This window comes from Salmo salar, chromosome ssa05, assembly GCF_905237065.1.
Source record: "Salmo salar chromosome ssa05, Ssal_v3.1, whole genome shotgun sequence".
NCBI lineage: Eukaryota > Metazoa > Chordata > Actinopteri > Salmoniformes > Salmonidae > Salmo > Salmo salar.
In genome coordinates, this window is record NC_059446.1 from 69,283,005 (window position 1) to 69,301,135 (window position 18,131).

At 46.8% G+C, this 18,131-nt stretch overlaps 1 protein-coding gene across 1 annotated transcript; it reads left to right on the forward strand.

The window, feature by feature from the left end:
- Positions 1-9,183: 9,183 nt before the first annotated feature.
- On the forward strand, positions 9,184-13,388 carry LOC106605590 (zinc finger protein 79). Its single transcript, XM_045718677.1, has 5 exons — positions 9,184-10,487; positions 10,629-10,713; positions 10,887-10,969; positions 11,255-11,429; positions 11,570-13,388. Exons 3-5 carry the CDS (start codon positions 10,943-10,945, stop codon positions 13,045-13,047), a joined length of 1,680 nt encoding a protein of 559 aa, XP_045574633.1. The 5' UTR covers positions 9,184-10,487; positions 10,629-10,713; positions 10,887-10,942; the 3' UTR covers positions 13,048-13,388.
- Positions 13,389-18,131: the final 4,743 nt, after the last annotated feature.

Sequence of the window (18,131 nt, forward strand, 5' to 3'; positions counted from 1 at the left end):
CCTGGATAGCAGGAAGCTTGGCCCCAGTGATGTACTGGACCGTTCGCACACTACCCTCTGTAGTGCCTTGCTGTCGGAGGTCGAGCAGTTGCCATACCAGGCAGTGATGCAACCAGTCAGGATTCTCTCGATGGTGCAGCTGTAGAACCTTTTGAGGATCTGAGGACCCATGCCAAATCTTTTCAGTCTCCTGAGGGGGAATAGGTTTTGTCGTGCCCGCTTCACGACTGTCTTGGTGTGCTTGGACCATGTTAGCTTGTTAGTGATGTGGACACCAAATAGCTTGATGCTCTCAACCTGCTCCACTGCAGCCCCGTTGATGAGAATGGGGGCATGCTCGGTCCTCTTTTTCCTGTAGTCCACAATCATCTCTTTTGTCTTGATCATGTTGAGGGAGAGGCTTTTGTCCTGGCACCACACGGCCAGGTCTCTGACCTCCTCCCTATAGGCTGTCTCATTGTTGTCGGTGAGACAGCCTATAGGTCAGGCCTACCACTGTTGTGTCATTGGCAAACTTAATGATGGTGTTGGAGTCGTGCCTGGCTGTGCAGTTATGAGTGAACAGGGAGTACAGCAGGGGGCTGAGCAAGCACCCCTGAGGGGCTCCTGTGTTGAGGATCAGTGTGGCGGATGTGTTGTTACCTACCCCTACCACCTGGGGGCGGACCGTCAGGAAGTCCAGTATCTAGTTGCAGAGGGAAGTGTTTTGTCCCATGGTCCTTAGCTTATTGATTAGCTTTGAGGGCACTATGGTGTTGAACGCTGTCTGTAGTCAATTAATAGCATTCTCACATAGGTGTTCCTTTTGTCCAGGTGGGAAAGGGCAGTGTGGAGTGCAATAGAGATTGCATCATCTGTGGATCTGTTGGGGCGTTATGCAAATTGTGAATGTTGACCTGTTTAGAGGTCTTACTCACATCGGCTGCAGAGAGTGTGATCACACAGTCTTCTGGAACAGCTGGTGCTCTCATGCATGTTTCTGTGTTATTTTCCTCGAAGCGAGCTTAGAAGTAGTTTAGCTCATCTGGTTGTGCTTCGGCTGTGCTTCCCTTTGTAGTCTGTAATGGTTTCCAAGCCCTGCCACATCCGACGAGCGTCAGAATCGTACTACACCGGCTCTATCTTAGTCCTGTATTGACGCTTTGCCTGTTTGATGGTTCGTCGGAGGGCATAGCGGGATTTCTTATAAGCTTCCTGGTTAGAGTCCCGCTCCTTGAAAGCGGCAGCTCTAGCTTTTAGCTCAGTGCGGATGTTGCCTGTAATCCATGGCTTTATGTTAGTATTGTGGAGTACTGCAACGTTGTTGATACATCTTCATTTATCTCTTATCCCAGCCATTAAACACTGTTTTAAAATCACCATTGGCCTCCTGGTGAAATCCCTGAGCGGTTTCCTTCCTCTCCGGCAACTGAGTTAGTAAGGGCGCCTGTATCTTTGTAGTGACTGGGTGTATTGATACACCATCCAAAATGTAATTAATCACGAGTCACATATCCCTGGGAAGTCTTCTTTTTTTTTAAATCTACTGACTGGTCTTTGTGGTTGAATCTGTGCTTGAAATTCACAACTCGACTGAGGAGCCTTACAGATAGTTGTATGTGTGGGGTACAGAGATGGGGCAGTCATTTAAAAATCATGTGAGTCCATGCAACTTATTATGTGACTTGTTAAGCACATATTTACTCCTGAACTTGCCAAAACATAAGGATTGAATACTGATTGACTCAAGACATTTCAGATTTTCATTTTCTATTAACTTGTAAACATCTATAAAAACATAATTCCAATTTGACATTATGGGGTACCGTGTGTAGATCAGTGACACAAATTCTAAATTTAATAAATTTTTTATTCAGGCTGTAACGTAACAAAATGTGTAGAAAGTTGAGGGGTGTGAGTACTTTTTGAAGGCACTGTATACAGTGCATTTGTAAAGCATTCAGACCACTTGACGTTTTCCACATTTTATCTTACAGCCTTATTCTAACATTGATTTAAATTGTTTTTTTCCCTCACAATCTACACACACTACCCCATAATGACAATGCAAAAACATTTTTATACAGAATTAACTGAATAAGGCTGTAACAAAATGTGGAAAAGGGGAAGGGGTCTGAATACTTTCCGAATGCACTGTATGTATGCTTTCGTAAGTATTCAGAACCCTTCCATTTCCCACATTTTGTTACAATGCAGCCTTATTCTAAAATGGATTAAGTAAATAAAAATCCTCAGCAATCTACACATAATACCCCATAATGGCAAAGCCAAAAACAGGTTTGTAGAAATTTTTGCAAATGTATAAAAAAAAAAAAAAATGAAATACCTTATTTACATAAGTATTCAGACCGTTTGCTATGAGTCTCAATTGAGCTCGGGTGCATCCTCTTTCCATTGATCATCCTTGATGTTTCTACAACTTGATTTGAAGTCGACCTGTGGTAAATATTAAATTGATTGGACTTACATTTTAGTCATTTAGCAGACGCACTTATCCAGAGCGACTTACAGCATTTCATACATTTCATACATTTTTTTTCCTTTTTTTCCCCTACTGCTCCCCCGTGGGAATTGAACCCACAACCCTGGTGTTGCAAACACCATGCTCTACCAACTGAGCCACACGGGACCAATGGATTAAGTTGATTTGGAAAGGCACACACCTGTCTATGTCAGGTGCCACAGTTGACAGTGCATGTCAGAGCAAAAACCAAGCCATGAGGTCGAAGGAATTGTACGTAGTGCTCTGAAACAGGATTGTGTCGAGGCACAGATCTGGGGAAGGGTACAAAAAACATTCTGCAGCATTGAAGGTCCCCAAGAACACAGTGGCCTCCATCATTCTTAAATGGAAGAAGTTTGGAACCACCAAGACTCATCCTAGAGCTGGCCGCCCAGCCGAACTGAGCAATTGAGGGAGAAAGGCCTTGGTCAGGGAGGTAACCAAGAACCCGATGGTCACTCTGACAGAGCTCTGAAGTTCCTCTGTGGAGATGGGACAACCTTCCAGAAGGACAACCATCTCTGCAGCACTCTATCAATTAGTCCTTTATGGTAGAGTGGTCAGATGGAAGCCACTCCTCACTAAAAGGCACATGACAGCCTGCTTGGAGCTTGCCAAAAGGCACCTGAAGACTCTCAAACCATGAGAAACATGATTCTTTGGTCTGATGAAACCAAGATTGAACTCTTTGGCCTGAATGCCAAGCATCACATCTAGAGGAAACCTGGCACCATTCCTACGGTGAAGCATGGTGGTGGCAGCAGCATGCTCTGGGGATGTTTTTCAGCGGCAGGGACTGAGAATAGTCAGGATCAAGGGAAAGATGAACGGAGCAAAGTATAGTGAAAACCTGCTTCAGGACCTCAGACTGGGGCAAAGGTTCACCTTCCAACAGGACAATGACCCTAGGCACACAGCCCAGACAACGCAGGAGTGGTTGCGGGACAAGTCTTTGAATGTCTTTGAGTGGCCCAGCCAGAGCCCGGACTTGAACCCGGTCAAACATCTCTGGAGAGACCTGAAAATTGCTGTGCAGCATCGCTCCCCATCCAAGCTGACAGAGCTTGAGAGGATCTGCAGAGTAGAATGGGAGAAACTCCCCAAATATATGTGTGCAAAGCTTGTAGCGTCATACCCAAGAAGACACAATGCTGTAATTACTGCCAAAGGTGCTTCAACAAAGTACTGAGTAAAGAGTCTGAATACTTATGTAATTTTTTATTTTTTTATTTTTATAAATTAGCAGAAATGTCTAAACCTGTTTTTGCTTTGTCATTATGGGGTGTTGCGTGTGTGTGTAGATTATTATTTTTTTTTAATATGAATACTTTCCGAAGGGATCGTGTGTGTGTGTGTGTGTGTGTGTGTGTGTGTGTGTGTGTGTGTGTGTGTGTGTGTGGGCGCGCGTGTACACCAACACACACACAGAGACAGTACCTGTAAAAAGTTTGGACGCACCTCCTCATTAAATTTTTTTGTTGTTGCATTTTTATGTTTGTCTACAATATATGGGAAATTGTAAAAGCATTTATATATATATATATATATATATATAATCACATATATATAAAATGTATGTGTGTGTGTATATATATATAAATATATATATAAAATGTATGTGTGTGTGTATATGTGTATATATATATATATATGTGTGTGTGTGTGTGTGTGTATATATATATATATATGTATGTATGTGTGTGTGTGTGTGTATATATATATAAATGTTTTTACAATTTCCCATGGTCTCCCCATACTAATAGTGAGCATTCAACTTTCCAAACATTTCCCCCACTCTTCCCTACCAGGCAGGAAATTCTGACCAAGTTCTGACAAATATTTTTCTACGCAAGTAAAAGTTAGTAATGTTACGAGTAAAGTAGGAAGCCCAGGTTTCAATAGGCGATGAGATATTAATGTTTCAAGAAAAAAGGAATGTGTATATATTTGGCCTGGGCAAGCGGTTTTATATGCTGACTAAATGGAACTTATAGATATGCGGGTTTTTTACTCCACTGGCCAAATGAGATGGATTTTCTATGTGTACCATTTAAGTTTCAATAGGCGAGACGACAAAAGATTTAAGTGACTTTACAACGGGGTAGGTCCCAAGCGCACCGGTTTGTGTCAAGAACTGCAACGCTGCTGAGTTTGTTACGCTCAACAGTATCCCCTGTGTATCAAGAATGGTCCACCACCCAAAGGGCATCCAACCAACTTGACACAACTGTGGGAAGCATTGGATTCAACATGGGCCTGCATCCCATTTTGAACCATTTCGACGAATTGAGGCTGTTCTGAGGGCAAAAGGGGTGCAACTCAATATGAATGTTTTGTACACTCTGTATATTGACTACCAGACAATGTTCATATGTCATGACTGTCAGTCAAAGGTGGAACCAAGTCATTATTATTCGTGTTTCAAGTCACAAGGTCCGGTTCTCAAGTTGAGTCCCATGTAGAATGGGTTGGGTCAAGTCCAAGTCATGTGTTCTAAGAGCTAGTTGAGTCGAACGTCAAGTAAAAAAAATTATACATACTTGTTCAACTATAAGTTGTTCATTATTTTGTCTCTAACATATTTTGATTATGTAATTATTAATTTTAACAACAAATTCCAAATGCAAGTAAATTATTAATTTCAAGCAATTTTGACATACCAAGAGACCAGTAGGCCTATGCTAGTTGCTTGAAGCCACATTGCTGGTGAGCTTGCAAAGTAAACAGTTAATATTCTTGATCACCAAACATTTTTGGAGCTGCATGTTAGCGAAGCATCCGTTCCTATAGCTAGCTGAACAGCATGTGACTCGAGTCCACACCTCTGCTGTCAATGTCAAGAAGTGTGTATGAATCTTCCATTTAGCATGTCTCTTGATGTAATGACATGACAACTGCGTCTGAGTTTTTGGCAACCCTTCCCCCACTTTTGTTTCATGCTGTCTGAAGACCTAGCTAGCCAGCTACTAGCTAACACAAGACACAGATGAAAGCAGAAACCTCTAAGTATCTTTGCCTTAGATGAATAGGGAAAATCTCTAATTGCACTGTGTCAGCAAAGACAGTAGAGTCAAATTTTGGCACCAGTAGACTAGTTACCTAGCTATGTAAACCACGCCCCTCTGCGAACACCCTTCTGCAATTGTTGGTTACAAGGCGGTACTTATTTAAACGAGCTAAGAGAATATGACAATACCATTGGTGTATTCAAATTTGAGATTTTGTGATGTCATAAAATGCTCTTAATATTCCCGCCTCTTGAATCCTGGTGTTTGACATTGGGGAGGGGACCAGTAACTTTATGATCAAACTTTATCAATGCATAAGCAACAGTCATTTTTCATACTTTAGGTGTCCTAGTTTGATCTGATTTCATCCAAATATCATCAATTTCCTGAAAATGTTTTGACTGTGCTGGACCTTTAACATCCTTCCCCCTCTGCCTTTCAGAAGCAGAGCCTGGAGGTTCAGGCGAACACCGCTGTAGCGTCTGTGACCTCGTCCTTTCCTCCAGCTTCCAGCTCCAGGAGCACATGAACCTGCACACAGGGGCACGCCCCTACTGCTGTGCCGAGTGTGGCAAGCGCTTCTGTCAGCTGGCCAACTACCGCTCCCACCTGCGGACGCACGCCCAGCCCCAGACCTCAGTCCCACCCGTACAGCTCCGCTGCCGTGTTTGCCTGAAGGGCTTCGATTCTGAGCAGGGTTTGAAGGACCACCTAGCCAAGTCCCACTTTGAAAAGGAGTTTTATGAGTGTGACGCATGCAAGCGCATCTTCACCTGCCTGACCAAGTGTGAGGAGCACCTGGAGGAGCACAAGCGCGAGCTGGCGGACCACGTGTGTCTGCAGTGCTGCCGCCGCTTCCGCCTGCGCCGCTCTCTCCGCCGCCACAAGGAGCGGGGCTGTGTCCGCAGCTATCGCTGCACCGACTGCCCCATGAACTTCAGCCGCAAAAATGCCCTCCTCAAGCACAGCTTCTCCCACCTGGGCCTGCTGCCTTACACCTGCATCCAGTGCCGCGCACATTTCCGCCTGGCCAGGCTCTACCGTAAGCACGAGTGTGAGCCGGAGCGGCTCCACTGCGTGGCATGCCTGGGTGTCTTCCAGAGCCACAACGACTTCCAGAGGCACAAAAGGGAGACGGGCTGCTGGGGCCAGCAGGGGACCAAGGGGGATGAGATCCGCTGTATGGAGTGTGGCCAGGCATTCTCCACGGCTGACGAGCTGAAGAATCACGCCGGGGCCCACCAGAGGGTGATGACCTGCTCCGAGTGCGGCAAGGGCTTCCGCTCGGCCTTGATGCTGATGTCACACATGGGGGGCCACGCAGGGTCGAGGCCCTGTCTGTGTAAGAACTGCGGCCTGGGCTTCCCTCACCAGCAGGGTTACGAGAGCCACCTCAAGGACTGTGGACGCAAACCCCCTCCTGTGGTGAGTATGGGTTACCCCCCTAAGGACTGTTGCAATACACTGATATGTTTGTCACTGTATATGGCTCTTTGGAAGAAAAGTATTTTCATATTATTTTAGTTTAAGTTGGATTGGATAGAGAAGGGTACAAGTAGCTTTCTGTTCACTGTTGTAACTCTCTCTTTGGGCAGATGGCTCCAAAGAAACCACGGAAGGACCCCCCTGCTGCTCCTTCCAAACCCCTACCCCAGCTCGCTCCAAGGCATCTTCCTGCTCCTGTGAAGAAACCAGAGAGACAAGCGTCAGCACCACTTCCTACTCTGATGAGAATGCCAGGCTCTGCCCCTGCCAGAGTCACTATGGGAGTCCCTGCTTCTGCCCCAGTGAGAATGCCAGGCTCTGCCCCTGCCAGAGTCACTATGGGAGTCCCTGCTTCTGCCCCAGTGAGAATGCCAGGCTCTGCCCCTGCCAGAGTCACTATGGGAGTCCCTGCTTCTACCCCAGTGAGAATGCCAGACTCTGCCCCTGCTGGAGTCACAATGGGAGTCCATAACACCACCACTGTCCGCGTGGTGAGCCCTGACCAACCCACCAAGGGGCTGTGGAAGCTCAGCCTGGACAAACAGCCGCCTCCTGGGGTGTCATTGGTCATGTTTGTCCCTGCCAACACCCCTCTGGCCTCTGGCCTCTCTGGCCCATCCTCCACCCCCCAGTTCCCAGCCCTCTCAGGCACCCAGCCCCAGTGGAAGGTACTCAACCCAGCACCAAATCCAGGAGCCCCTCCTCCGGTGCTGTGCCAGTCCAGCTTCACCTCTGAGCCGGGTCTGAGCCTCATAGCAGGGGCAAACCGGCGCTACTCCTCTGATGCTCCGCTGGATCTGGCCTTAAAGACAGCTGACTACGAACAGGAGCCTGCTAATATACTACCTCTTGATCTGTCTAACAAGTTGACTTGCTCCACTCCTCCTGCTAACCTTGTAGTCAAGACTGAACCGAGAGACCCTGGGTTTGCAGACGAGACTGAGGAAGAACTATTCACAAGTTTAACAGGTGATAAAAAGGGAATAGTCTTTCAGAGTAAGAGGGAGCCAGGGGAGGATTCTAAAATTAAGGCTATGGCTCAGAAGGGGGAAAATGGAGAAGGGAGTGGAGATGACGACAGGCAAAATGACAGCAGAGATGATGGAACAGCGAAGTCTCAAATGAAGAAGGCACCAAAGCCGGGAGTCCCGTCAACACTACAGCTCCTGACCGTCAAACAGAAGAACACTGCCAAAGTGGATCCAGTGAATCAGCTGAAAATCGAGTCAGTCAGCTCTTTGCACTCCAAAATCCTTCGGGGCTTAGTCCATATAAAGCAGGAACCACTGTCTCTAGAGGCTGACAGTGGAACACAGAGATCAGACTTCTGTTCGTACAGCCCGCTGACAGCATTGAACAGGAAGATGGAGCCAGACGTGGGGCTGGACTTGAGATGGGATGGGGGCACCCCAGGCTGTGTGCTCGACTTGAGGTTGAATGGAGGGAACCCAGCCAGTTGTGATGTGGCAGAGAAAGCAGAGGAAAGGAACATGGAAGGAGACTGTGTAGAGGAGGAGCTAGAGGGTGGCGAGAAGGATGGAGCAACAGAGGAGAGGAAAGCAGATGAGGGTGGATCGGAGGAGAGGAAAGAGCAGAACGATGGATCGGAGGAGAGGAAAGAGGAGAAGGCTGGATCGGAGGAGAAGGATGGAACGGAGGAGAGGAAAGTGGAGAAGGATGGAACAGAGGAGAGGGAAGAGGAGAAGGATGGAGCGGAGGAGGATGTAACGGAGGAGAGGAAAGGGGAGGAGGATGGAACGGAGGAGAGGAAGGAGGAGAAGGATGGAACGGAGGAGAGGAAAGGGGAGGAGGATAGAACGGAGGAGAAGGATGGAACGGAGGAGAGGAAAGGGGAGGAGGATAGAACGGAGGAGAGGAAAGGGGAGGAGGATAGAACGGAGGAGAAGGATGGAACGGAGGAGAGGAAAGGGGAGGAGGATAGAACGGAGGAGAGGAAAGGGGAGGAGGATAGAACGGAGGAGAGGAAGGAGGAGGAGGATAGAACGGAGGAGAGGAAAGGGGAGGAGGATAGAACGGAGGAGAGGAAAGGGGAGGAGGATAGAACGGAGGAGAAGGATGGAATGGAGGAGAGGAAAGGGGAGGAGGATGGAACGGAGGAGAGGAAAGGGGAGGAGGATAGAACGGAGGAGGAGGATGGAACGGAGGAGAGGAAGGAGGAGAAGGATGGAACGGAGGAGAGGAAGGAGGAGGAGGATGGAACGGAGGAGAAGGATGGAACGGAGGAGAGGAAGGAGGAGAAGGATGGAACGGAGGAGAGGAAGGAGGAGGAGGATGGAACGGAGGAGAGGAAGGAGGAGAAGGATGGAACGGAGGAGACTGACGCACCTGTTGATGAACCCACAGCCCATAACCCAGAGACGCAGCTCCCCTCCTCTCCCATCCCCTCTCCTCCCTCCTCACCACCATGTAAAAGACGAAGGTCACTAAGGACAAGGGAAAAGCCTAGATCCCTACACGACTGTTTATTATAAGGGCAGTACTTTAGACAGAGTGAAAAATAAGATTTCTGACAACAATGTTAATTAGGCTGCTTTTTAATGGCCCGAGGAACAGAGGACAACATAACCAAGCCTAATGTAAAACAATTCATACTAGGCTTGTTATGAAATCATAATAGCAACACATTTTGTGAATTAGTGGTGATTTTGATAAACCATGCCTCTACATTAATTTGCCCTCGGGATTTGGTTGCTTTCCTGTATTCCAATGATTTTTTTTGTTGGCTATTGAAGACTTGCAATGTCTATGTTTAATGTACCTGCTAGTGCTTACTGAGCTAGCTAACAATCCTTGTTGTTAGCTGGTTACTGTGTGGCAAGAGATTGAGATTAGGGTAAATAGTGGCTATTGTTTTCTATATTACAGTAGTTGCGTATGTTGGCAATAGGATCATGCACTTCTTCCAGTGTTACCGCACACCTTTCCAAACACTCCATATCTATTTGACTATACCAATATAACTTATTTGTTTTTTTTGTTATAGGTTGTCTAGTTAGTCTTCAATTGAATGTCATTGTAATTTTTGTAGTTTCTATTCTATGTAAGCTGCTGTATGGGACTTCAGTCGCCAAGGTTTCTTATTCAGGTACTGATGGGGAGTGTTTGGGAGCCAGGATTTAATGTACTGTCAACTTTCTGAGAAATGTTTCTCAACAGCTCGGTTTTTGTTTTATTTGAGTTCCATAATGGGTAAAATATGCAAGAAATATGTGCTGTCCAATTATAATGTTAAATTGACTTGTATATCTTTTTCTATCACGTTGAATGTCTTACCCCAACTTCAACTGAATGGTTGCAGTGTTTTGTAGAGTTTTAAAACATTCTGTTCTGAAATTGGGATCTTAAAGGATACAAATAAAGATCAACGTATTGGAATGGTATGGAGGGATTTTCTTGGAAAGCCTTCTTTCATTGACATATACAGAACACTCTTACTTGAGTGCTGGAGAGGAAGCAGGGAAGGCACTATGGTAAGTGTTTATCTACCTGTAAACACACTGTTATAAATCTTAATATAACATAACATTTAACCAAAGCGTTGTAATTCAAGTGTTGCGTTTTGAAATGTTAATAAATTATGCACTCGGCTAAGTAGGTCTATAATTATATAGGCCTACCTCCTCGAGACAGTTGGATAGTGCTAATGCGCACAGTAAAGAGCTCGGTTGAAGAAAAGACTACAAATCCTGTCACATGGTAAGAAAGCCCGGAAATAATTTGTAAAATCCGGCGAAGATAATAACACAGTAGGGAAATGTGGCGGGCGTAAGAATACACTACAGCTTGCAATCGATATCCCTTTCAGTGTCGATCGGAAGACCGTTGGGTTACGTAGCTCAAATTCCTTTCTCTTGCTTCGCGCAATGTAGGCTGATGAAACGGAACAGACGGCAAAAACTTCGTATAACTGTACACATTATTCTACATGGACAAAGACAAGTTCGCTGTGAGCGTAAGTATATAGGCCTGTCAATAAAATGCATATTTTGAAGAAGTGAATATGGTTGTGTAGCTTATTTGTATCCATAATAAAAAAGGAACCAAAAAGCACAGTCTTGGATTTAAAAAAAGTATTATTGTAAAAAAATATATAATACAGTTTAAATATTTGTTAAACTGATTACTATTGCTAATGTATATGTAAGTCATAAACTAAATATTATGTTGTAGTATAAGCAATCTCATTGTTATTTTCCAATTGACACCTATCCTCTCCCTCTTCATTTCCCCCACCCAGCATGACTCGTGCTCCTGGTTGGAGATGCACCAGTTCATTGGAGACCTGATGGTCTCTGGGGGGGCTCTGGGGCTAAAAGACGCCCCAACAGCAGCCCCAGGCTCAGCCCAGCCCAGACAGGTCCAGGCCAAGGGAGAGAGCATTAGAGAGGCTAGAGACATCAGTGGACAACAAGGTGAGTGGAGAACATTGTGGAGTAATAGGAAAGAACAGGGAATACTAAGGAAACAGATTTTGTTTTCGTAGGTAATGGCTTGTCTGGCTTTATAATAAATGTATTTTCTTGCTTTTGTCTTTCCCCCCACTTGTACACAGCTCAGCACCATACCTGCACTTGCCCTGGCTGCCCATACTCCTCCTCATCTTCCTCCTTCCAGACCATAAAGCCCAGAGGCACTGTGTCCTCACAGCCCGAGCCCAGCAGCACCTACAGCCCAGAGCTCAGTCAGCCCCAGAGTCAGGACAAGGAGACCAGCACCCAGAGCCCCAGCCCAGCCCCTACCACTCCCACTAACCAGGGTACTTCTTCACCAAGCCCCCTGCCTCAAATCCCCACCTTCCCTTGTTTCTGCTGCCGCCGGGGCTTCCAGACATGCACCCAGCTACTGCACCACCAACAGGGGGCAGCAGACTTTCCATTCTCCCAGACGCACACCCACTACCACCACCACTGCCCACTTACCACCTGCCTGCCCCTCCACCACTCCCACCCTGGCCTGGCCCCTGGCACCTTCCCCTGCCTGTCCTGCCAGCATTCCTTCCCCTCCTGCTCCCAGCTCCTCCGCCACCAGCAGGGCCACAAACCCCCCCAGAACCATGTTGGAGGGGTGACCACAGTGTCCCCCACCCTACACCCATGCATGCACTGTACAGCCTCCTTCCCCCGACCCTCTCAGCTGCTACAGCACCAGCGCACCCAGCACGCTCACAAGGCCGGCGGCTTCCTGTGCACCGAGTGCGGGCGTGCCTTCAACTCTCACTCCAACCTCCGCATCCACCTCAACGTACACACCGGCTCCCGGCCCTACTCATGCCCTGACTGCGGAAAGAGCTTCAGCCAGTCAGGAGCGTTGAAGATCCATCTGCGCATTCACACTGGGGAGAGACCCTATGCCTGTGCCTACTGTGGGAGGGGCTTCCCCCACCTGGCCGGGGTCCGGGCCCACCAAAGGACTCACACAGGTGAGAAGCCCTACCGCTGCACCCAGTGTGGGAAGTGCTTCACCCAGTCGGGGGCACTGAAGATCCACACAAGGATCCACACCGGGGAACGGCCGTTTGTGTGCAGCCTCTGTGGGAAGGGCTTCTCCAACCGCTCCGGCATCCGCTTCCACCAGCGCACTGTCCATGGGATGGTGTCGGATATGGGCGGGGGTGGAGGAGCCGGTGGGTCCCATAGGGGGAGACAGAGTCTAGACAGCTCAGCTGCTGTGGGACGCCTCAGTGCCAATCCAAACAGGATACGCAATAACCCCCATACTGACGTGAGCTCCAGCATTACTCCTGCCCCGACCAAAATCCTTTCCCCTGGGTCTCTCCTTGCTCCTCCAGGGTCAGGTCCGACTGTAACCTCAGACAAAGAGCCCCAGTTCCAGTCTAGCGGTGTGAAGATCCCCTCCAGGAGAGCAGAACCAGGCAGTAGCAGGGAAGGGAGGGCTCAGCTGTACACCTGTGAGGACTGTGGGCTGCGTTTTGGGGACGCTCCCTCCAGAAACAGACACCAAACTCTGGTGCACTACTCTACAGAAGGTGTAGAGGAGGATGACCTGGGGGACACTGAGGGGGAGGGGTGAGAGAGGGAGGAGGGAGAGGGAGAGATGGAAGCTTGATGCAGTAGATTGTTGGATCAAATCAAAGTTAATTTGTCACGTGCTCCGAATACAACAGGTGTAGACCTTACAGTGAAATGCTTACTTACAGGCTCTAACCAATAGTGTGGAAAAAAAGGTATGTGTGTGTGTGTGTAGGTAAGTAAAGAAATAAATAAAACAACAGTAAAAAGACATTTGAAAATAAGAGTAGCAAGGCTATATACAGACACCGGTTAGTCAGGCTTATTGAGGTAGTATGTACATGTGGGTATGGTTAAAGTGACTATGCATATATGATGAACAGAGAGTAGCAGTAGCGTAAAAGAGGGGTTGGTGGGTGGTGGGACACAATGCCGATAGCCCAGTTAGCCAATGTGCGGGAGCACTGGTTGGTCGGCCCAATTGAGGTAGTATGTACATGAATGTATAGTTAACGTGACTATGCATATAAGATAAACCGAGAGTAGCAGGGGGAGGGCACACAATGCAAATAGTCCGGGTAACCATTTGGTTACCTGTTCAGGAGTCTTATGGCTTGGGGTTAAAAACTGTTGAGAAGCCTTTTTGTCCTAGACTTGGCACTCCAGTACATGTGCCATGCGGTAGTAGAGAGAACAGTCTATGACTAGGGTGGCTGAGGTCTTTGACAATTTTCAGGGCCTTCCTCTGACACCGCCTGGTGTACAGGTCCTGGATGGCAGGCAGCTTAGCCCCAGTGATGTACTGAGCCGTACGCACTACCCTCTGAAGTGCCTTGCGGTCGGAGGCCGAGCAATTGCCGTACCAGGCAGTGATGCAACCGGTCAGGATGCTCTCGATGTTGCAGCTGTAGAACCTTTTGAGGATCTCAGGACCCATGCCAAATATTTTTACTTTCCTGAGGAGGAATAGGCTTTGTCGTGCCCTCTTCACGACTGTCTTGGTGTGTTTGGACCATTCTAATTTGTTGTTGATGTGGACACCAAGGAATTTGAAGCTCTCAACCTGCTCCACTACAGCCCCGTCGATGAGAATGGGGACGTGCTCGGTGCTCCTTTTCCTGTAGTCCACAATCATCTCCTTAGTCTTGGTTACGTTGAGGGATAGGTTGTTATTCTGGCACCACCTGGCCAGGTTTCTGACCTCCTCCCTATAGGCTGTCTCATCGTTGTCGGTGATCAGGCCTACCACTGTTGTGTCGTCAGCAAACTTAATGATGGTGTTGGAGTCGTGCCTGGCCATGCAGTCGTGGGTGAACAGGGAGTACAGGAGGGGACTGAGCATGCACCCCTGGGGAGCTCCAGTGTTGAGGATCAGCGTGGCAGATGTGTTGCTACCTACCCTCACCACCTGGGTGCGGCCCGTCAGGAAGTCCAGGATCCAGTTGCAGAGGGAGGTGTTTAGTCCCAGGTTCCTTAGCTTAGTGATGAGCTTTGAGGGTACTATGGTGTTGAACGCTGAGCTGTAGTCAATCAATAGCATTCTCACATAGGTGTTCCTTTTGTCCAGGTGGGAAAGGGCAGTGTGGAGTGCAATAGAGATTGCATCATCTGTGGATCTGTTTGGGCGGTATGCAAATTGGAGTGGGTCTAGGGTTTCTGGGATAATGGTGTTGATATGAGCCATTACCAGCCTTTCAAAGCACTTCATGGCTACGAATGTAAGTGCTACAGGTCTGTAGTCATTTAGGCAGGTTGCCTTTATGTTCTTGGGCACAGGGACTATGGTGGTCTGCTTGAAGCATGTTGGTATTACAGACTCAATCAGGGACATGTTGAAAATATCAGTGAAGACACCTGCCAGTTGGTCAGCACATGCCCGGAGCGCACGTCCTGGTAATCCATCTAGCCCTGCAGCCTTGTGAATGTTGACCTGTTTAAAGGTCTTACTCACGTCGGCTATGGAGAGCGTGATCACACAGTCATCCGGAACAGCTGATGCTCTCATGCATGCCTCAGTGTTGCTTGCCTCGAAGCGAGCATAGAAGTGATTTAGCTCGTCTGGTAGGCTCGTTTCACTCGGCAGCTCGCTGCTGTGCTTCCCTTTGTAGTCTGTAATAGTTTGCAAGCCCTGCCACATCCGACGAGCGTCGGAGCCGGTGTAGTATGATTCAATCTTAGCCCCGTATTGACGCTTTGCCTGTTTGATGGTTCGTCGCAGGGCATAGTGGGATTTCTTGTAAGCTTCCGGGTTAGAGTCCCGCACCCTGAAAGCGGCAGCTCTACCCTTTAGCTCAGTGGGAATGTTGCCTGTAATCCATGGCTTCTGTTTGGGGTATGTACGTACAGTTACTGTGGGGACGACGTCCTCAATGCACTTATTGATAAAGCCAGTGACCGATGTGGTGTACTCCTCAATGCCATCGGAAGAATCCCGGAACATGTTCCAGTTTGTGATAGCAAAACAGTCCTGCAGTTTAGCATCTGCTTCATCTGACCATTTTTTTTATAGACCGAGTCACTGGTGCTTCCTGCTTTTTAATTTTTGCTTGTAAGCAGGAATCAGGATGATAGAGTTGTGTTCGGATTTGCCAAATGGAGGGCGAGGGAGAGCTTTGTACGCGTCTCTGTGTGTGGAGTACAGTTGATCTACAATTTCTTTCCCCTCTGGTTGCACATTTAACATGTTGATAGAGATTTGGTAGAACTGATTTAAGTTTCCCTGCATTAAAGTCTCCGGCCACTAGGAGCACCGCCTCTGGGTTAGTGGTTTCCTGTTTGCTTATTTCCTTACACAGCTGGCTGAGTGCGGTCTTAGTGCCGGCATCTGTCTGTGGTGGTAAATAAACAGCCATGAAAAGTATAGCTGAGAAATCTCTAGGCAAGTAGTGTGGCCTGCAATTTATCACAATATACTCTACTTCAGGCGAGCAAAATCTAGAGACTTCCTTAGATTCCGTGCACCAGCTGTTGTTTGCAAATATGCACAGACCGTGAGAGGTGGGAAAACTGGAATGGGAACATGGAGAGGTGAGAAGAGACTGAAAGCTTGAGACTCATCGAGGAGGAAAAATGCGTAAAGCCATGGCGGTGAAGGGAGGTGAGAAGATAAAGTGAAAAATTAAGTGTCTCTATCAATGGCATCTATGACATATTTCAGATTGAATTTCCACTTTAAAAGATGCACTGCAGGCCTAAGGAAGTCTTTTGCGATAGTGTTCACATTTTGGGAGTCCAATTTTCTCTTTGTCAAAAAGCCAAGTACCATGATTAGGCTACTAAAGATGATATTTGAGAGCTTTGGATTATTTTTGTATTTATTTTACTGGTTTGGCAAAATCCACAGATAACATCATCTCAAATGTATGATACTGTAAGACATTGTCCCATAGGGCGGCGCACAATTGGCCCAGCGTCATCCGGGTTAGGGGTTAGGGGAGGGCTTGGCCGAGGTAGGCCGTAAATAAGAATTTGTTCTTAATTGACTTGCCTAGTTAAATAGAGGTTAAATAATACATAAAACGTAAGTGCAGAAATGAGGATATGCTGTATTTAGCATCATTATGTAATATATGTTTTGTAATAATAGAATCTGATATTGTATGTCGATAAACTGATATACACAAGTATATACGGGCCTATCTATTTTGCTCATTGTGCCTTTGATCTCAGATTAGATCATTCTAGTACATAAAAAATATATATTTGCATAAATCACACTGTACTAAACTTCATGACAACTGATATGTTAGTGGTTTAGTGATTTTATTGAGGATCAATATCTTCACTGTTGGAAGATGAGCTCTTATACAAGGTATTTTTAATCAGGATCATTTCTCAGACATGGTTTGTTGACCTGTTTTCTATTCCTTCAGATCGTCACCTAGTGGACATTTAGAAGCATAGCAGCAGAAACACAGGCACTGAAGCTAGTCTGTCTAGGCTACAGGTGTCACTCATTCCACGAAGGTCCGAGTGTCTGTGGGTTTTAGCTGCTCCCTTGTCCTTGATTTATGAATTACGGTCACTAATTACTAAGGAACTACCACACACACTTGTCTTGGGCTTAATTGAAAGGAAAAAACTAAAACCTGCAGACACTAGGCCCTCCATGGAATGAGTTTGACACCCCTTCTCTAGATCAATGGTTCCCAAACAGTGGTACTAGGACCCCTGGGGGTACTTGAGAAGACTCATGTGACCATAGGCCTACTGGTAAAATGCGCATGAGGGGGTGCTTCAGCAGTGGAGGCTGCTGAGGGGAGGACGGATTATAATAATGGCCGGAATGGAGTAAATGAAATGGAATGGAATCAAACGCATGAAAACCATTTGTTTGATGTATTTGATACCATTCCACCGATTCCGCTCCAGCCATTATCATGAGTGTATCCTACCAAATGAAGGTGCCACCAACCTCCTGTGCTTCAGGGGTAGTCCAGACCGAGCACAATTCAGCTGTTGGTCCAGTTACTGAAAAAGGTTGGGAACCATTGATCTAGATATCTGTGTTGCCACCCACGATTTGCAAATGCTACTGTTGCCTATGGTCTTTTTTTTTCAGACACTGAAACTATTGAAACTTTTGTATGGCCAACTTCCCTTCTTTGGTATTCTGTTTTTATTTTTCCACATAGACCAGTTATCAGTAAATGATTGCCTCAGTCATTCAGGGTTGTTTAAAAACATCATCTATAGGGCCTTTTGTAATGATAATTTCACTCCAGATGTGCTTCTGAGTGTCTCAGATGTTTACTAATTGGTTTAAACTGATACTAAAACCACGGTCAGCTGGGATTCCCAACAACAGGCAAGGCTTGTACAATTATCTGGGAGATCTTATATCAGACATATAGCATGACGAGCCACTAGTGATGACACTACAGAAATGGCAGAATTGGTTTGCCAGAAACAGAAAAAATTTAAAACGTATGAGACGGACGTTCTTGGAAGTTTGACTAATCAAAATGTGTCCATGAAAAGGCTCTGTTTCAAGTGTGCTAATGGTTCCTTGAAACTTAACAGCATTTCACAGTACCTTTTGCAAAGAGATGATTTTGTTATAGGTTTTGCAAGTGTTTATTTGGTCGCGCTGAAACGATCTCAAGTGCTGCGTAAAATCAGGCGACGCAGAACAGTCCACATGGG